Source organism: Cryptomeria japonica, chromosome 2, assembly GCF_030272615.1.
Source record: "Cryptomeria japonica chromosome 2, Sugi_1.0, whole genome shotgun sequence".
NCBI classification, from domain to species: Eukaryota; Viridiplantae; Streptophyta; class Pinopsida; order Cupressales; family Cupressaceae; genus Cryptomeria; species Cryptomeria japonica.
Window position 1 is genome coordinate 674,394,712 of NC_081406.1, and position 22,139 is coordinate 674,416,850.

Genomic DNA, 22,139 nt, shown 5'->3' on the forward strand with positions numbered 1-22,139 from the left:
CTGTCAACAACTATTCAAATCTTCAAATGTTAAAGTATTTATGCTTCACTATGAGTTAAAGCAGGGATGAAGGTGATACCAAGAACTTGTTGGGCCTTGAAGTGGAAATCGAAACTGATCGGCAGTTCTTAGGGTTCCTTGAACATCTCATAGTTCCGATTTGTTCTTAAGCGGCGCCAAAGCTCCAACTACCCAAAAGTTTGTCAATTCTTCTCCTATCTCTACCAAATTTGAACCAAAGATACCCTTTTGGATCCTCAACAAGATGGTCGTCTTACGTGCTCTGGAAATACCTCCCAAAACAACTCATCTAAAATCAACTCTTGTACAATCAAATAAGGTAAAAACAAAAAACAAAGCAAGAAATATTTTTAAGTGATAACAACATTGTTTATGAACTTGAATGCTCTTACATCAATACTATTGATACATAGTTTGAAGAGATTTTTATCAAATATTACTCAAGGCGATTAAATACTTTTGATTATAGTACTTCCCTTAGTGGGTAGCAGTTGAAAAGGAACTATTTGGAGAAAAGAGTCTTAAAAGGGTTTGTGTATTCAAACAATTCACATCAAATATAGTTTTTAAAAAATTACATATACATTACACATTAATTTCATATAGTATGGTGCAATATCAAGGTGCTCATATACAAGATTGGTAAGTATCTAAAAAGTGGATTAACTTAAACATTTATTTTAATTAATTGTTCAAAAGAATCAATCAGTTGAATCTAGTGATAAATTCACTAAGATAAATTACAAGATAAAACAAATTCATTACATACCTAGAAGAACTCGAATGGATTACTTAATATTTGATTTTTCTAGGCTTTAGGCTAAATTTTGAGACGAGACTCATATATATATATATATAGACTCTTGAAAGATGAAAACCATAGTGCACTTTCAATAGGGGAGTGCATTCTTGAACGAGTGACTTAAGATTTAGTTGATCTCAATGAGTTTGAATCTCTAACCATAGCATAAACATATCTTATATGAATAGACATATCCCATTTGAATGTGTTTGCATTGATAAAGGTTTGCATGCCCTATATAGGAAAATATCTCTCATATAGATAGATGCTTGCCATGTATGGACAAATGTTTATCTCATATGTATAGAAATACTTGAGTATATAGCTGAAATCAACATTTAACAACTTTAAATAAAAATTATAAATAAAAAATATGAATAAATTAGAATACAACAATTTGGACTGTTACACTTGCCTCTAAACTTAGTTCTTGTTCAATTCTCTTGAAAACCTAATAACATTTCCCTTATACTTCCTCTCTTATCTATAATTTTAATTTTCTTTGTTTATTTTTTAAAAATATTATTTCAATTATATTATAAAAATGTGTACGTAAGTTATAAATACTTCATCAAGAAAGATAACTACGAATTTAAATAGTGCAAGGAGGGGTTTTCTTCCTTATAACTTGGAATTTAAATACTACAAAAGAGAAGTTATCTTGCTTTTAGAATAAGTATGATAAAATAAAATAAATTATTTTTAAATGCAACACATTTGTTAACTTCATGAAATAATTTTAAGAGATTAACTTCTTTTTTTTTTTTTTTTTTGGTAAACAGTCATGCCAGAGGAAATTATATTAAGAGATTAACTATTGCTCAACTCATCTTATCTTGAAAATAATTCAGTTCAACTACCCTTTAACAAAAATCAATAATCACTTAACTATTATTTAACAAAATAAATAATCACTTTAATGTTATCTTAATCATTTAAAATTTTATAATATTTTATCTATTTTATTTATAATTTACTTTATATGAATAATAATATCATTATTTATTTATTTTATTCTCTTTATTGTTACTATCACTATTTAAAAATTAATTTAATTATACAAATGCATTAAATAACTAATTATTATCAAATAATTTTATCCATTTAATGAATAAAAATTTAATTGTCAAAGACAGTCTACTAAGAGACAGATAAAGTTCAATGAACTAACACATGGTTTGCAAACCCTGTTGAGTACTCTTCAAGTTGCCGAAAATGTCGATGCATGCAAAACGCTAGTTAAAATGTGTTTTTCACATGTTTTGTCATAAAATCATGCATTTTCTCTTTCAAAATATCAATTTATAATTTAATGCATTTTGTAATTAGATTTCGCTAAAAAAAAAATGTTTCTATAAAAAAAAATTAATTTTTAGTACTTTCTAAATTGCCATGTTTGAGTTTTTGTCCAATATAATTTTTGTTGAGTCAAAAATTTTGGACTTGCAGAGTACTCTGAGTCCAAGTCTATGAACTATAACAATTGGCAAGTTCATTTATAAAAATAAGGGCCTTATTCCCAATCCAGGAAATTTCTTTAAAGATTTTTCCACTGCAAATGAACTTGCCAAACACTCTACGGGAAAAAAACAAATTGAAGTTCTGAAAAAATTCTTATAGCAGGATTTCTCAAAACATATTTATTAGTCAAAATTATACAAGAAACTGCAAAGCATTTGTGAAAAGAAACTTGTAAACTTCCAAACCAATGAAAACTTAGAATATGTGGTTTTGTATTTATTTTTTATTGCAAGGACATCTTTTGGTTGACACTCAACACAGAGATGCAATTAGAAAAATGTAGAAATAACAATAAATAAATACGGCAAATCCAATGCACCTTTGCAACTGCAAAAAGGCATGCTATTAAGCCATGACTTTCATTGCAATTTATTTAACTCACTCTTTTATATATCATTTTTTTTATTAAACAAAAAAAATGAATATCTTTTTGTTGAATCCAATTGGGTTACAAATGTTTACAAATGCATATCGTTATCTGATCCTACGCTGCAGTATCTGCACAGATGAACTTGAAATTCCAGCAAGCTCAAACAGCTACTGTGACAAATATGAGAATGAAAAGCCTTCAACTAAAGAAGGATTTATTTCTGTTTTGCTCGAGTCTAATCTCCCTCTGTTACGAAGAAAACATGTTTATAAGATTTTTTTCAAGCGTTAGGTAATATATTCTTACAAGTATTTTGCCAAATATTCAACAAAAAGTGCAATACTCGTATAAATCATTTTCTCGTGCAATACATAAATAAATATCTTCTAGCCCAACACAATATGGCCAATCATGTTAGGTTTGCTTTGCAATAATAATAACAGTAAGAAAACAAAATGCATCTGAATCTTTGTGTTGAAGATGCAATGTATAGAGGAACTTACCTACACAAACTACGTTTGCCAGATGAATTTGAATATAAGTAAAAAACAATTTCCAATGAATGATGGTTACCAAAGATTTGAAGAAGAAAGAAAATTCCAGCTCAATTTTTATGTAGAAGGCATGTTTTTGTCAATGGATCCTTGGTTTGCTAGTGAAGTTAAAAGGTTCTTAACGAACCCACCAGGGATCAAGTCTTGCTGAGTCCAACACTCCGACTTGACATTACTTATACCCATAAAAGGTTCTTAATGAACCCACCAGGATCAAGTCTTGCTGAGTCCAACACTCTGACTTGACATTACTTATACCCATAACAAAAAAAAAATGTATGCCTCTTACATCTACAACAAAAGAAGTACTAATATATGTTTTACAGTAATTAGACTGCTACATTGACACCTGAGATATATGTGCCCCAGATTTCTTTACAAACTGTAAAAACTAAGAAATATGTTCCATAACCACCATACATATTCACATGATAAATCTCTCTTAATAATTGTCTGTTGTAGAAATTTGTTTCTTATAGGCTCAATAGACATGAGATTTTTTGAACGTATGTACCTGAAACTGACTGATGTGTAACCTTGCATGCGCAATTATCGGTGCACATTACATGTGATTGGCCTTATGAAGAAAGCACTTAAACTTATCTTAATCATAAGTGAATGGAGTAATTAAGAAGAATCTTGATTATGTTCCTTCTTATTTTCCGTCATGCATGTGGAATTCATATAAAACCTTGCTTCAGCATGTGTGATTGCCCTAGATTTTAATTTCAACAAGGTCTATGTTTTTTCATTGGAATTATAATATTTAATGCATTTTTAATTCAAGTAGGGCGATTAAAGAAAATTCAGGCATTTATCTATAAATTGTTACATGACTAGTCTCTTCAAGGCACTACATGGATCATACTTTAAAAAGGCGGAGGAAGCTTAGTTCTGGAAGCTCGTTAAAGCAAGACTAGTAAATTTTTTAGTCACCACAAGACATTCTTATCTTTTTAAGTTACTAAAAGATCACCTATTCTTCATTACCTCCTATAGATCAGGATCCTGAATTTTTATATATACCCCTCGTATTTTATTTTATTTTGTGTATACATTTTCTTGGTGGCCCACTTGGTGCCTGTTTTTCCTTTGGACTTTTTATTTTAATTGAAAAATATCATACACAGTCCAAGTCGGGAATTTCAAATTGATCTTTATCTAACTGCACAAGAGCTGCAAGACAATTGACAAAAAAATGAATCTCATCTCAATCAGCCCACTCACAACAGACACTAACAATCCTTTGATAAAAAGATTGATAGGGACAAATTGGATGCTTTGGTTTGCAATCTGTAGGCATACTTCAATACACAATGACAGTCATTAAGCACATCAAAAATAACGTTCGTGTGAATGGTCAAGCCCTCACGTACGGTCAACCTTTTGCCTCGAACATATCAGCCAGGCATTGACAGTTGTTTTTTCTTCAGAAAGACTATTGGGAAGTGATTATTTACATCCTCAGGTACTAAAAAGATATTTTGGTATGAAGGCTACATTTTCATCAAACATCTAGCTGCTTAGTCAAATAAATGCATTGACAGGTTCAGTTGTGTCTCTAATTAAGTTGTATGTCCAGAATACAAACAAAGGTCATTCACGACAAACCTGCCTCAAGGTTGTATAAGCTCACTCATTATTGTGTTCCTCCAACTCTTATCATTTGTGCCCTCTCGAGTCCATTCTGTCTTCATTGATTTTGATTTACCAAAATAAACAATGAGACAACGCCTTCATATCTTGCTAGACAGCTACGACCAGGCTCAACACATCTCTACAAGGCCTTCGCCTTTCAAATTAAATTGGAATTTCTTGCACATTGAAATTTGTGTTGCTCTTCCACCTTCTAATGCATCTCACCATTAGGAGTTTGTGTAAACTTGGCCAAGCTTCACACTAAATTTAGGACATTCAACAACAGACTCAATCCTTCCTGACCATCATCAAGCACCTCATTCTTTGCAAATTGTTGATCATGTTTGCCTTCACTTGGATAATCAGAAGTTTCACAATAAACATCAACATGCTGAATCCCTTCAGATATGAGCCTTCCATTATCCCTCAAGCATCAAGCCCAATCCTTTTTCACTTAGATCTTCTTGCTGAACCTGGCATCCATGATGTGTCAACACAAGCCAACCCAAATCATATGAGCCATCTCATTTGACGGAGGTTTCTATCACCCTTTTTGAGGTATCAATCCCATATTTTCAACCACCATCCTCCTAAATTACTTTGCTCAATTTGAGATTCATACAACTCAACATATGCATACTATTAATTACCTGATCAGACGGAACTGCTTTTTACCAAGACAAGCCAAGTGGTTCTCCCAAACAGCTTTCGAGAGATAGTCTCCTTACCAATATCTCACTCCATGTAAATATCTGTTGTAGTTATTCGTTTCATTCTACTTGAGCCTTTCTACATGCATGTATCCTAAACTGAATAAGGTATAACCTGTTTGCACAGTTCTAAGATCACTTTGGATGTGCTTTACAATGTGAAAACCAGCTTGCAATAAAGATGCTTATTCTTTTTGTAATTTTGCAAGTATACTTGTTCTCACAAGATTGTAATGGTATATGATGCCTGTAACAGGTCTAAGTCTACAAAACATCTCAATTGCTAGAAATTTACAAGATATAATATCTTCAGTAATTAAATAAATATTTGTCACATTGAAGATAAACCACTTAAAAATAAAAAATTGATTGAAGTCGAGTATTTCTATTGTTTCCTCTTCTATTTTCCTTTTATGCAATATTTTATCATGCACACTCAAATGAAGAATAATGTATTATATTTCAAAAATTTGTAAAGTTGGTCATAAGGGAATGAAAACAGTCATGGGGAACTGTTGATGTGTATTTTGTACACGACTAAACACAGAATAAAATACCCAGAGGTATCTTATCCTCTCTTGAGTAAAGTCTCCGAATGCTGACGATATCGCAAAAAGGATCAATCGGAAGGACTTCAAGGTTCTGCTTTGTAGGATCTCTACTCGCGGATAAGCACCAGTGGTCGTTGTGTTTGTTGTTTCTTCAAGGGGCCTTACGTACTTTCAAAGAAAGCTTGTCCATGTTACTCTCTTTCCAAATGAAGGAACAGGATTTTCCTAACACTAACAGATTTTTAAAAAAAAAGATCAAAAGATAGAGGGTTTCAAGGAAAAGATACTTAAACTAATCCTAAGAATGACTTGATGAAGGCCGGTCTTGATAAGATTCTACCAATTTCAGTATCGCCAAAGGATTACAACTACACTGGAATTGGTGCGATCTTCTAAGGGTATTCACGATTTTCAAATTACCAAGGAGATAGATACTATCAGGGAGATACGTACCAATACTTCCAATGATAATTGGACTCTTATCAATTTCAATGTTTCCAATTGACCACACAAGGTGTTCTTACAATCAGTAAGAAGCTAGTAGTTTGGAATGTGAGTCTTAACAAAGATCAGGCACAACATTCGTCCTTCAAACTTAAAATCTAAATGATATTTCTACTAAGAGTGATTCAAGAAGATAAACAACCATGAAGATAGCCACAAGGATTGCAACAAAACACCATAACTTCAATATTTCATTGATTTCATAGCCAAATAACAACAATTGTTCAACTTTCTTTCTTCACTACTCAAACTTGCTACTAACAAAATTAAACTTATTTCTCTCCTACTTTCTAACCTTTTCTCTCTGTCTCTAACTCTTTAAAATGAAATGAGTGAGGGCTTATATAGCATCCTCAAATACAATGAATGGCCCGAATCAAAAGAAGATCAATGGCTGAGATTTTGACACCTAAACCCTAATTAGGGTTTGTTACAAAAAAGTCCCCATTTAGATAAACATTATTAATCCATAGCCAATAAAAATTGGCACAAATATCGAGGAGACATAGACCAATAGGAATTAAGTTGCCACATCATCCTATAACAACTTTTCATCTAGAACTTTGTTCCCTTTCCTATGCTCTTTTCTAGCATATTCAATGAATCTAGACACAATTCACTCAATCTCAGCAACGGGAATCTCAGGAAGATTCTTCATTCGTTCTTCCAAGTGAAGGACTTGATCAAAAGCAGTGAGAAGAGTCGTCTCCCATCCAGGCTCAAGTTCTTTGGTCTTCTCAATCAGGAACATAGTAGTATACATTTGATCTCGTTGCTTTTCTGTGATGATGTTCTCTTCCTTGCAAAAGATGACCTTGATTCTATCCTCCAACTCTTGGATGTCCACATCTGTCTCGATCTCGATCCGCTTGTCAAGGATGGTACACAACACCTCAAACACCTTGTCTTCAATTGGATGGATGATGCCTTCAACTCAGCTGCATCTGGTGTTGACGTCTTCATAAAGGACTTCCTTCATCTGGAGCAGAGCTAACCACTGTAGGAGGCTATGGGTTCCTCCATCCATTATCTTTTCTTGCGTCAGAATCCGTCTTGGTGTTTCTCTTATCACTTGTAAGACTGGGATGATAACATTTCTAGTGTGAATGAATGCAGCCACAGTTATCATTAGATTATGGATAATCTCAAGGACCTGGATAGCTCGATGAACTGTCTTCATCATTCTTGTTACAAATTCAACAGCTACCTTGTAAGATTCATCAATCCAAGAACTCATGAGTTGAACTAGATTCTTCGCCCTTTCTGCCTCACTTATTGATTCGGGAGGAAGTGCATGCAAAGGAGATATTGTTGGATCCTATCGTCTCAAAGGCTTGTTAAGATGGCTAAAATAATTCCTCCAAGCATTGACCTCCTTTTCAAGCTTCTTATTCTTTTCCACTTCTTCTTTGAGTTTGTCTTTGAGTGTTTTCAGTGAATCAGTTGCTTCTTCCATAGCCTGCTCGATGGTAAGTGGACCAAGATCAAATGTTTCTAGATCGTATTCTTCTGCTAGAATCTCATCCTCATATTTGTCCACCACTGGTGTAGCTATCTGCACTTTTCTGGATCCTGTCTCATCTCTAATTACCTTTGACATCTTTGTGGCCTTCTTCTTCTCTATTACTTCATGAGAATTTCCTATAAGGCTTTCCAAGTCAAATACATCTTCTTCCTCTTCAACCACAACTACCCTTGTCAGCCTCTCTTTCAGCCAATCAGGAATGGCAGATCTTGTTTCTCTCACTTGTATTTCTTTAGGTAGAGGTCTATCTTCCCGGAAAGGAGATGTTGCTTCATCATCATTCTTTTCTTCATGTTGCTCATTAGCACCAACTTGGGGAGATTGACTTGATGAATGCTGAGGTGTCTGTCCTTTCCCTTGTTTATCATTTTGTACCATGGATTCCATAGACTCATCAATTTCATATACTATCTGCCTCTGATCTTCTCCTTGACTTGCTTCCTTTTCATGCCTAGAAGATGTGCTTGGTGGGCGATCAGGATTCGTCTTCTGCTTCTTCTTGGAAGGTTCTCTCTTCTCAGGTCGTTCTTTCCTCTTTGAGCCTTTGGAATGAGAAGTATTCTCACTCACACTTGCTTCTCCTTCTTCTGGTCTTGCTTCCAAGGTGAATGTTATAGATACATTCTGCTCCTTCAACTTTTGATGTTGTACATCCACCCATCTGCAAGTGCAGGATAAAACGGGAGCCATCAAAGCTCTCAGGTCTAAAACCTCGGGCTCATTCCAATCTATCTTCACTTCTTTGTCTTCCTTCTCATAGGATGACTGGAGGTATCTACCATTATCCTGGGCTTGATCGGCTACTCTATAAATTTTGCATTTCCTGATGAGATCCAAGGGTAACTTGGAATGCATCTTTCTTTTGACCTCGACATCATCTTGGACATTCATCCAAAAGTCCTCCACCTGAGATTCATGCCTGTACTTCTTCCCAACTGTTTCTTCTATATGACCATGAGGATCAAAATTCTCTCTCGAGGCAAAGGATGTGAATGAGTATAGAGATAATTCCTTCTCTGCATCTTCCGCGGCTTGAGTATTAGGACACACTTCAACTGAGTTCCCTAGTATGATGGGCACGGGAATTCCATTTCCATGCTTATGTCTGGATGCCTTCGCGTAAGCTGCCAACTGCCTAGTCACCTCAAGTAGTACTATCCTGTTTGTAGGATATCTTGGCAACATGTAGGGAGGTGAAGGACACCCATGAACTCTGATGTATGTGAATTTTGGAAACTGAATGAACCATGCACCATGCTTCTTCACGAGCTCTTGTGCGTCCAGAGATAGTCGATTGTGAATCCCACCTTGCAATATCCTGGTAATATTCATCGTGAAGGTGTCATTGACTAGCTGTTGTGACCATTTCAGACATCGCCCCATTAGAATGGGGACCCCCTCTTTGTGTTTTTGTTTTTTTGCTTTCTCTCTGCTTGTTTTTCTCTCTGCTTTTGGGCTTTTGAGTGAGTGAGTGGTCTGTCTGAGCTAGCTGGATTAGGGATGAACCTTGGAAGCTTAGTATTAGGGTTTCATCCAAGTTAAGTCTAACCAAATTTTGGAAAATTGTTAGTTCGCCTGAGGATTCAAGATTGTCAAAATGAGGTATTCCTTTCAGGAAAGTCAAATTGGTTAGGTCAGGGATAGGACAGGTCTCAGGTCAGGTCTAGATTGAATATGGGTTTTTTTGGGTAAGGTCCTGTTTGTTTCCAGGTTTGAATTAGCTAAGCATGGTCAGTAAGGAAAGTGAGTATAGTCGGCCAAGTTAAATGGGGAATGAAATAGACCAAGAGCCTGAAAATGTCATATTCGCTCCTGACCCTTGCTGAGGGTCCAGGGCGAACTTCATTCTAAACATAATTTCTTGTTTTTGGATGGATTTGCTAACTGGTTCCTGGCCTTGAAAATGACCTGACTTTGCCTTGTGAAGTGGTTTGAACCTTAAAATTTGAGCAGTTTAGCCTAAAATGAGGATTTCGCTCCTGACCCTTACTGAGGGTCCCAGGCGAAAATGTTGTTTAAGTTTATTTGCCACTAATTTTGGCTAACTTGTTTTGTGCAGGGTCTCCCAAAGGGAGGATTGGACGTCATTTGATGCAATTGAAGGTTTGAAAGCATGAAAATTGATGAATTTTGGGCAACAAAGGCAAATTCGCTCCCGACCCTTGCTGAGGGCCCAGGACGAAATTTTGAATTTTCCTCATTTTACAGTGAAAAAAGATCAAGTTTTGGACATGAATGGAAACTGAGCAACTCCCCTTACCCGCCTGAGAAAGTTTTAACTTGAAAAGATGAAGGACTTTGTTGAAAACCTAAAAATCGCTCCTGACCCTCTCTGAAGGTCCAGGGCGAAAATTTCCATTGAGGTCATCTTTGGCCTTGTTTCGTCAAATTGAGGTATCAAAGGCATGATAAATGGTGAAATGAGCATGATGAAGCCCCCAAACTCGTTTGAAGATCAAAAGATGGAGTTTTGCCCAAGAAAGGCAATTTCGCTCCTGACCCTTGCTAAGGGTCCAGGGCGAAATTCTTTGTAAACACATTATTTCACCTTTCTTGGACATAAAATCCTATTCATAGCATAGTACAGGGTGAGATCTTACTTGGCAAAGAGGTTTCAAGGTGAAAAGTGAAACATTTTGGTCATAATGGCAAAGTTCGCTCCTGACCCTCTCAGGAGGTCTAAGGCGAAATTCTCAAAAACACCTTTTCTTGCAAAGTCAAAATGATGTTTTATGGTTGGAGTGGATGTAAAAAGGTATGTTTTATCTTGTGAAGACAATTTGGATGATCAACAAAGGAGCAATCAAGCTAAATAAAGAAAATCGCTCCTGACCCTTGCTGAGGGCCCAGGGCGAAAAACCTAAAATTGGACTTTTTCCTCCAGAATTGAACGAAGTTGAGCCTAGGCATGGATTTAAAACGATGTTTGAATTGCCTTGAAGTGGAATTGGAATGCTAAAGATGCAAATTTTGATGCCAATTGGGAAAATCGCTCCTGACCCTCTCTGAAGGTCCAAGGCGAAATTTCCAAATATTCCTATTTTCCTTACATTTCGAGATGATATTTTGGTTCTCAAGACTCAAAGGGGAGTAAGGCATGATGTTCTATGCCTTGGAAGTAATTCGAAGTTGAAATGATCAAGAATTTGCTCAAAAAACTCAAAATTGCTCCTGACCCTTGCTGAGGGTCCAGGGCGAAAATCATAAAACCAACATGTTCCTTTCAAGTTTGTGCTAAGGCAAGGTTATACCAAGGTAGAAATGGCCTTCAAAAACATGATGAATGAAGATTTGCTTCCAAAACTTGATGATTCTAAGCCAAGGAAGAAAAATCGCTCCTAACCCTTGCTAAGGGTCTAGGGCGAAATTTTGAAAAACTCTTATTCTACCTTGTAGAAACAAAGCAAACTTGGATGGAGTCGATAAGGAGGGATATTGCCTAGTGATGAGTGAAAGTTTCAACAAAAAATGATGATGGATTAAGTCTAGATTGCAAAATTCGCTCCTGACCCTTGTTGAGGGTCTAGGGCGAAAAACTTGAAAGGAGGATTTTCTTGCTTGATTTGGAGGCATAAACATGATCTTGCTTGGTGAAGAAGTTTTTAGATAAGGAAATGAGGATTTCTAGTCAAAGTTGCAAAAGTCAATCCTGACCCTTGCTAAGGGTCCAGGGCGAAAATCTTTCAAACACCTATTTTGCCTTGCAATAACAAACCAAGCATGCGTGGAATGAATGAAAAGATCATGGCCTAACCTTGTGAAATGAATTGGGGCTAAATGATGGAGGAGTAAGAGCAAATTTGAAAAATCGCTCCTGACCCTTGTTGAGGGTCCAGGGCGAAAAAACCCTAAATGCACTTTTTTTCCAAAATTCAAGTAAAATGATTTGTAAAAATGAGGTATTCAAGGCCTAATTTGAAAAATCGCTCTTGACCCTTGCTAAGGGTCCAGGGCGAAATTATTGATATTCTTCATTGATACCTTAGTCAAGCGTTGATATTCCTCAAATCTCCCAAAATTGCTAAATTCGAGGCATTTGAAAAAATTAAATCAAATTTGCATTAAATTAAAGGCATTTTAATTTAATAAATTAATTTTTGACCTTGAAATAATTAAAACAAGCATCTTGGAGGCATCTAAAATTAATTTTTTAAATTAAAATTTGTTAAAAAAAGCGCTCAAAGCGTTATTTTGCCTTTATTTGGCAAGTCGGCCCATATTTTTAAAGGTTTTATTTATTTTTTACCTCTTTATTGGCAAGTCGGCCTTGGGGAAACAAGAGGTGAGCGCTCTATATAATGGGGATGCTTTGTTCAAATTTTAATCATTCATTCATCCCTTCTTTAAATGCGAAGTTGAAGTGCGAATTGGAGGAGCGAAATATAGCTTGTTTGGGGCGAATTTCTACTAAGTGTGGACACTAAGGAGGGTGGAATTTATTCTTTTAAAGTTAGAGGCGCAATCCATCCAAGGGAGGACTATGATCTAGGCCTTGTCTATCAAAGTCTAGTTTTCTTTCATCATTGTCAAGTTTTTTTTGAGTACTCAAGGGGAGGTATGGCAAAATTATCTCAATATCCTCTAAGTGTTGATTAGTTAATTAGGAAATAATAATTCTAGATTCATCATGAAATTTCCTAATTAATATCTTAAATCCTCTTTTTGAGTCTTATTTTCTACCCTTTAATGCTCAAGGACTAATTTTGAAATGTTGTGTACCTGTCAAGATGGCGACTCCAAAGGCCGAAGTATCTACTAGTCGCCCGACTCTCATCAAAGAAGATCAGAAGACTGACGAATTGGAGACCAAGATCGTGTCCAAATGGAATAATATCGGAGACACCAACTTACGCAACTTCAACGTAAAGAAGTTTCGAGAGGTCCCCTACATTGGCAAGCCATCACCTGTTGTGAGGAGAATAATTGAAAGTGGCATCATCAAGGCTGCAGGTTTCCCTCCTGCCGTCAAGTGTCATGAATTGATGATCGAATGTGCCCGCCACTATGACTCACAATCAAGAACGATCGTATCCAAGGACGGGAACATCTTAGCTTACCTTTCAGAGGAGGCCATAAGCGAAGCTCTTCATCTTCCAGAACATAAAGATATGATTTACAAAAGCCTAGAAGGAGCGAGGTCGATCTATGAGGATGATCCTGAAACTTGTTTGAATCTCATCAATAAGAATTGGTTGCTCAAAAGTCGGCCTCGCCTGAACAAGATTCCCAATACACCGCATAGGATCGACTTCCAGGAAGAATACAGAGATTTGATAACTCTGCTCAATCGAGTTATAGGGGCCCCTCAAGCCTTCTTCTTCGAAAAGTGGATGTTCTTCTTCATTCAAGTGATAGTTCAAGGAAAAGGAATGCTTCATTGGGCCAGAATTATTAGTAATTGTTTGGACGTGCAGTTGAGAAAGCTAAGACCCACCAAATCATTCCACATGAGCTCATATGTTATATATGCCTTAATCAGGAGTTTCGAGTATGCAGGGCTACCTCACAGAGGAGTGATTGGAAGAGGACCCGGAGAAATGAGAGTTTGTGATTCTTATGTTCATCTGCATCATCCGCCTAGAAGTGACTACAAGTTAGTCAATGACACCTTCACAATGAACATTACTAGGATATTGCAAGGTGGGATTCATACTCGCCTGTCTCTGGATGCACAAGACCTCGTGAAGAAGTACGGCACCTGGTTCATCCAATTTCAAAAGTTCACATACATCAAAATTCAGGGGTGTCCTTCACCTCCCTACATGTTGCCAAGATATCCAACAGACAGGATAGTGCTACTTGAGGTGACTAGACAGTTGGCGGCTTATGCGAAGGCATCCAGACACAAGCATGGAAATGGAATTCCCGTGCCCATCATATTAGGGAATTCAGTTGAGGTGTGTCCTAACACTCAAGCCTCAGAGGATGCAGAGAAGGAATTATCTTTATACTCATTCTCATTCTTTGCCTCGCGAGAGAATTTTGATCCTCATGGTTATATGGAGGAGACAGTCGGCAGGAAGTACAGGCATGAGTTTCAGGTAGAAGACTTTTGGATGAATCTCCCAAGTGATTTAGAGGTTAAGAGAAAGATGCATTCCCGGCTACCCTTAGGTCTCATCAGGAAATGCAAAGTTTATAGAGTAGCTGATCAGGCCCAAGATAATGGTGGGTACCTGTTGTGACGTTTTCACACATCGCCCCATTGCAAATGGGGACCCATGTTTTTTTTTTTTTTTTTTTTTTTTTTTTTTGCTCGTTTTGCTCGTTTTCGCTTTGCTTTTTTAGGGTTTTGTTAGTTTGTTAGTTGTCTGGATTTAGGGTCAAGCCTTAGGGTTCTAATTACCGTCTTTTCGGACCAAAATCCAGTCTCTTTTGCGAGCTTTTTGAATTTCCTTTTCTAGAATGCAAATTTTGAATGCAATGAATTCGCCAGAATGGTCTAATTTTCAATTGGAATGTTGATGCAGAGCTTAAATTTGTCTAAGTGTTGAAGATGAAATGTGATTTTTTGTCCAATTGAATATTTTTGACCAAATTTTGACTTTTTTGAATTTTGATCCTAGGCATTTCAAATGATTTGTTTTCGCCTTGTGAAGTGATAAAATGTGTAAAATCATGATATTTTGGCCTGTAGGAGCAAAATCGCTCCTGTCCCTCAGTGAAGGACGGGAGCTCGTTTTCAAATATCTTACTATTCTTGCAGGGTCAAGATGAATTACGAATTGGAAGTAATGGAGAACGACGAGATCTTTCCATTGAATATAAATTGAAGATTTTCATGAGCACAGAAATACCTCCAGGGGAAAGATCGCTCCTGTCCCTCAGTGAAGGACCGGAGCTACAAATTCAATTTCGTCTTGTCCTTGCAAGATTTTGAAAGTTTAATGATTTGAGGACGTCCGAAGGAAGATACTTTGCCAAATGAATATAATTTGATATGCAAAAACGAAGGAGAATGACCTATATTGACCATATCGCTCCTGTCCCTCTCCAAGGGACCAGGGCGAGGTACCTTGTAGCTCTCGTCCCTCTCCCAGGGACCAGAGCGATTTCCTTCATTATGCAAAATCCAGACAAAGGTCAAGGCAAGTTTACGTTCAAAAACAAGGAAAAACATGAGATAAATGCGTTGAATATAAATTGAAGATTTTTGGGACGTCCATAACAGTGCTAATTGCCTAAATCGCTCCTGTCCCTCAGTGAAGGACCGGAGCTACAAATCCAATTTTGCTTTGTCCTTGCAAGATTTTAACGTCTTGACGATGTGAAAAGGTCCAAAGAGGTACATTTTATCAAATGAATATAACTTGAAGTGCTGTCGGGGAGATCAACAGGGTAGCAAGTCCGGCTTGAGTGAGGTCCTGATCCTGAAATTTGGCTAAGTCTGGAATGTCCTGATCCTGAAATTTGACTAAGTCTGGAAACTGAAAAACCTCCAAAAACTAGATTTTGCAATATAACTCCTGGAGGTCTGAAACCACTCTCAAACATCCTGAAAGTATATATGGAATATAACTTAAAGTATAAGAAAGAAGAAACATAGAAGGAAATGTCACTTATACTTATAAAATTGTCCTGATCGAGAGTGCGAAAAGTCAAATTTCGCTCGTGTCCTTCTCCAAGGGTCCAGAGCGAAATGCGCTCCTGTCCCTCTCCAAGGGACCAAGGCGAATCGCTCGTGTCCCTCACCAAGGGACCAGAGCGAAAATGCTTAGTTGAGCCATTCCTGACCTTGTTTGGACGAATCGAGACATCAAAGGCATGGTGAAGGACGAAATGAGCATGATAGAACATCCAGACTTGATCAAAAACAAGGAAATGATGAAGTTTTGCCTAGAGGGTCAATTTCGCTCCTGTCCCTCATTGAAGGACCAGAGCGAAGTTCTTCATAAGGTACGTCCTGAACAAAGACCAAGCAAATTTTATGTTCGAAGGCAAGAAAGGAGGTCAATCGAACCCGTTGAAGACAAATTGAAGATTATCAAACGTCAACAAAGGACCAAAATGCTTAAGTTCGCTCCTGTCCCTCAGGAAGGGACCAGAGCGATTTTTGTTGTAGATGATTTTCTCGCCAAATTTCAACCGATCTCAAGGCATGAATGAATGAAAGGGGGCATTGCGAATCCGTTGAATATAATTTTCGAAGGTGATGAAGTGAAATGAGGCCCACAAGAGCAAAATCGCTCCTGTCCCTCAGTCAGGGACCAGGGCGATGAGGTACGTATCTTCCCACTTTTTCATTTTTGGGCGCTAAACAAACATTTTTTAAATTTATTTAAATGCTAGAAAAAAAATCGATATTTAATTAAAAGCATTTAAATAGCGCATGGTATGTATTTATTAATTATTTTTTGCCTTTGTAAAAAAATCGAAATTTATTAATTAAAAATAAAGGCATTTAATAATTAATTATTAATTTAATAAAAATCAAAAGGGAGCGCTTGGGTTTATTTTGTCAAGGTCGGCCTTTATTATTTATTTAAAAATCGTTTTAATTGCTATATTTTGCAAAAAGTCGGCCTAAGGTCAATATGAAGGTGAGCGCCTATAAAGGAAGGTGTTTATTTCATTTTCACATCATCATTTAGCATCTCTCATATGCAACTTGGAGAAGGCAAAAGAGGAGCGAATTTCATACAAAGGAAGGGCGAAATTATCATTCAAGAAGAGGAGCGAATTCAATCAAAGGTGGTGCGAAACTACTATCCAAAGGAGAGGCGAACTTGAAGTTTCAAGTTAGGCGAACTTGCCAAGGACATTGAAGAACACATCAAAGATTCCAAAGATGGCGAAATTGCTAACTTGAAGAGGAAATCACGTCCAAGACTTGAAGGGTGGCGAAGTTGATAAGAGGAACGTTCTTTTGAAGATCACATCAAGACTATCGAATTTCAAATTTTGCCTAGGCGAATTCCTTTATTTTGCATTTTAGAGTTAAGCTCTCAAAGAGGTATGGCGATATGGATTTTTTGTTTTGATTTTGAGCGTTGATCGTCATTGCCTTAATTTTGAATTTTGAAATTTTGAATTTCAATAAGCTCAGTTGTTTTTAGGAAATGGTTAATAAAGGACTTATCATTAAGTTTCCTAAAATTTGCTCTCTAATTTATGTTATGTATTGCTAAATCATATTACTAATTTTGAAATGTTGTGTAGGCATCGAATGAAGATCTCTTCAAGAAAAATCAAGCCGGATCAAGGACGGTCTTCGCCAGGACGATCAAGCCAGGACATGGGCAACCTCTTTCAATCCAACGTTCCAAGGCGAGGTACATCATCTTCCTACACATCAAGGACGCAAGGAGTTAGAACAAGGGCTCGTTGAAGAAGCAAAATAGTTCCAGATGAATTAATTAAAGCAAGCTTCTCAACAACATCAAGATGAATATCTACCAAGTTCCAAGTGTCAAATGAGGTGGCGTCCTAGTCATCATTTCTCCAATCAGTGAGGTCCATCTCAGCATGTCCAGATTCAATGTACTTAACTCATGGAAGGTGGCACAAACTCCGATGTACCTACCCCGGCTATCCATTGGTCGATTTTTCTAAAAGGGATATGTGTCCAAGCAATACAATTTTATCATTGGTCAAACATTAAATGTTATGTAATGGTTGTAACAAACCCTAATTAGGGTTTTTCATTGTAAAATCTTGGCCATTGATCTTGAATTGATCTAAGCCATCAAATTGTATTGTGGGCACTATATAAGCCCAGGCATTTCATTTGTAAAGGGGAATTTTAGATAGAATTAGAGAGAGTTGTAAATAGTTGGAAGAGTTAGAATATAGTTGATAGAATAGCAATTAGAGTAGAATAGAAGGACAAGGCAAGAAATTGTTGCCATTGATTGTAAACAAACTCCATTTTCATTGAAGTAATGGTGAAATATGTCGTTTTCTTGCAATTTGCATGGTTTCTTGTTGAGTCTTCAATCTTAGATGGTAGATGATTAGATGAATGGAGGAAATGTGATTGATTGATGGTGGAATTCGTACATCCATACTACTAGCAGTTTGTTGATTGCAGACTTGCCTTGCGTAGTCAACTGGAATCATTCAGCCTAAGCTCAATTTCAATTTGTTGCCTCTTCATTGATATGCATCAACTTGGATGGTATCTATGCCTGCGGTGATGATTTGAACATCATAAAGCTTCCCTAGAAGATCGCACTAGCCTTGTGTAGATGTTCCATTGATGTCAAAACAAGACCTAGTTAGAGTTTCATTAAAAATCAATCATTGCTCCTATATTCTTAGTATTAGGATTAGATCCTCTCTTCGCCCTTATCCTTTTTCCATTTTTTTAATCTAAGTTAGTAAGAGCCTGTGTCCAGCAAAGCAGATCGAAAGTTCAATGTAAGTCCCCTTGTGATTCCAGCAAATCACATCATACCACTGGAGCTTGTCCACACGTGGAGACCCCACTAAAAGAACCTTGGAGTCCATCTAACTGATCCTTTTTGCAGATCTTCAGCAGTTAGAGACTATTTTCTCAAGAGAGGATAAGATGCCTATTGGTATTTTATTCTGTGTATGATTGTGTACAAAACATACGTCAACAGTACCTCCAGTCATCTTACGACAAAGAGGACAAGGAAGTGAAAATAGATTGGAATGAGCCCGAGGTTTTAGACTTGAGAGCTTTGATGGCTCCTGTTTTATCATGCACTCGCAGATGGGTGGATGTACAGCATCAGAAGTTGAAAGAGCAGAATGTATCAATGACATTCACTTTGGAGGCAAGACCAGAAGAAGGCGAAGCTAGCGTGAGTGAGAGCACTTCTCATCCCAGAGGTGCAAAGAGGAAAGAAAGACCTAAGAAAAGAGAATCCACCAGGAAGAAGCAGAAGGCAAACCCCGATCACCCACCAAGCACATCTTCTCGACATGAAAAGAAGGCAGATCAGGAGAAGATGGTATATGAAATTGATGAGTCTATGGAATCCATGGTACAAAATGACAAGCAAGAAAAGGGACAGACACCTCAGCAGTCGTCAAGTCAATCTCCCCAAGTTGATGCTAATGAGCTACATGAAGAGAAGAATAATGATGAAGCGACATCTCCTTTCCGAGAGGATGGACCACTACTTAAAGAAATACAAGTAAAGGAAACAAGATCCGCCATTCCGGATTGGTTAAAAGAGAGACTGACAAGGGTAGTTGTGGTTGAAGAGGAAGAGGATGTATTTGATTGTAAAGCGGAAAAATCGAACCCTAGTTGTTCTCCCCTCCCCAACTCCAAGGAGAGAGAAGGGAGAGTCACTAGGGTTGATGGTTTTCACTTAGGAGAGACTTTACATTCAAAAGAGGGGTTGAAACCCACAAGATCCAATCCCACGCAATGCAAGATTGGATTCTATATGAGTTTCAAGGGTTAAGACATCAAGGATACCCTCTTTTGTAAAGAATGTAGAAAGATAGATTGAACTAGGAATGCATGTAGAAGCAAGAAAGATTCACTTATAAATAGAGATAGGGATATGGGATGAAGCTGCGGACCTGGAATTAGTAGTAAAATGTCGAGACGGTGTTGTTCTGCAAATTTGAGCGAAAGTTGACGGGACGATGGCGCCCGGCGTGCACACAGTCCTCCGAAAAATCCGCGAAACGAAGGGGGATCTGTTCGTCTCTGCACAAGGATTCCAAATCTTCAATTACAGCCGCGTACCTGCAACCTACACACAGAAAAGAGAGGACGATTGGGGGGTTAGGGATGAGGGGTTTGCCTTTAGGTCAAACCCCGGTTTTGGAATTAACCAAGAAATGAGAATGCTGTAAATGTAAATGTTTGTAATGTAAACAAGTATTGATACCTTGTTGTAAGAATGTTTGTATTCTTACATGCGAAGGTGTAATGTATGTAGTATGTTGTATGTTGTATGTGATCTCCTCTTCAATGGTTGAATCCTTGTCTTGAATGCAACACTTAGCCTTGAATGGAGACTTAGAATGCTCAATTGTTTGAAGGAATGCTTGAATGCTTGAATGCTTGAATGTTTGAATGTTGCTTTCGCCTCTTGTACACATCTGTTTTTCCTCTTTTCCAACCTCCTCAAATGGGAGAGGAAATGTAGTTTATATACTTGTCAATTAGGGCTGATAGACTGATTTTTCCGACCTTAGGCCGACCAGGAAACATTATTTTCCAATTTGCAAACTTAAAGACCCGATGCCCAAAAGAGACCGGGCCCAAAATAGGGCCAGGGACCAGGGCGCTGGGCGCCATGGTCCTGGGGGACCAAGGCGCTGGGCGCCCTAGTCCAGAAGGACCAGGGCACTGGGCGCCATGGTCCCACCTCCTCGGACAGCAGGGTGCAAGGAGGGATCAGGCCAAGGTGCAGAGAAATGCAGTTTTTGGTGTTATAGACAGGTTTCGGGGTCTCCATTCAGGTTCCGTGTTGCATCGCCATCGTGAAGACCCAAATGCAGTCGAAATTGCAAGTGTCGCAATTTTAGGACGCTACATTGATTTAGAAAGCCTTATAGGGAGTTCTCAAGAGGTGATAGAAAAGAGGAAGGCCACAAAAATGTCCAAGGTAATTCGAGATGAGACAGGGTCAAGGAAATTGCAAGTAGCTACACCAGTAGTGGACAAGTATGAAGGTGAGATCCTTGCAGATGAGTATGACGTAGAAACACTTGAGCTTGGTCCACTTACCACCGAACAAGCGATGGAAGAGGCAACCGATTCATTTGAAGCACTTAAAGACAAACTTAAAGAAGAAATGGAAAAGAATAAGAAGCTTGAGAGAGAGAGAGGTGCTTGGAGAAGCTATTTTAGTCATCTCAATCAGCCCTTGAGACGTCAGGATCCAGCAGTATCTCCTTTACAAGCACTCCCTCTTGAATCGGTTGGCGAGGCAGAAAGGGTCAAGAGCTTGGTTCAACTTATGAGCTCGTGGATTGATAAATCTCACACGGTAGCCGTTGAATTTGCAACAAGAATGATGAAGACAGTTCATCGAGCTATCCAGGTCCTTGAGGTTATCCATAATCTAATGATAACTGTAGCCGCTTTCACTCACACTAGAGATGTTATCATTCCTGTCCTACAAGTAATAAGGCAAACACCAAGACGGATCCTGGCACAAGAAAAGATAATGGATAGAGGAACCTAGAACCTCCTACAGTGGTCAGCTCTGCTCCAGATGAAAGAGGTCCTTTTTGAGGACATCAACACCAAATGCAGTCAAGTTGAAAGTGTCATCCATCCAATTCAAGATAAGGTGTTTGAAGTATTGTGTACCATTCTTGGCAGGAGGATCGAGATTGAGACAGATGTGGGCATCCAAGAGTTGGAGGAGAGAGTCAAGATCATCTTTTGCAAGGAGGAGAACGTCATCACAGATGAGCAACGAGATCTGATGTTCACTACCATGTTCCTGATTGAGAAGATCAAAGAACTTGAACCTGGATGGGAGACAGCTCTTCTCACTGCTTTTGATCAAGTCCTTCACTTGGAAGAACGAATGAAGAATCTTCCTGAGATTCCCATTGCTGATATTGAGGGAATTGTGTCCAAATTCGTTGGATATGCTAAAAAGGAGCTTAGGAAAGGGAACAAAACTTTAGATGAAAAGTTGTTATAGGATGATGTGGCAACTTAATTCCTATTGGTCTATGTTTCCTCGATATTTGTGCCAATTAAATATTTGGCTATGCATTTAATAATGTTCATCTAAATGGGGACCTTTTTGTAACAAACCCTAATTAGGGTTTAGGTGTCAAAATCTCAGCCATTGATCTTCTTTCAATCTGGGCCATTCATTGTATTTAAGGATGCTATATATACCCTCACTCATTTTCATTTTGATAATAGTTAGAAGTTAGAGAAGAGAGAGAGCTTAGAGAGAAAGTTTCTTTTGTAGCAAGATTGAGTAGTGAAGAAAGAATTTTGAACAATTGTTGTCCATTTGGCTTTGAGATCAATAAAATATTGA

General features: G+C 37.6%; 1 protein-coding gene across 1 annotated transcript in view; it reads right to left on the bottom strand.

The window, feature by feature from the left end:
• Nucleotides 1-2,532: 2,532 nt before the first annotated feature.
• The window catches only part of LOC131060603 (uncharacterized), a 37,956-nt gene continuing 18,349 nt past the window's right edge, over nucleotides 2,533-22,139 (bottom strand). Inside the window, exon 3 of the mRNA XM_057993904.2 lies at nucleotides 2,533-2,960. Coding sequence (XP_057849887.1) covers nucleotides 2,913-2,960 — 48 coding nt within the window. The 3' untranslated portion in view covers nucleotides 2,533-2,912. The remainder of the gene's footprint in view (nucleotides 2,961-22,139) is intronic.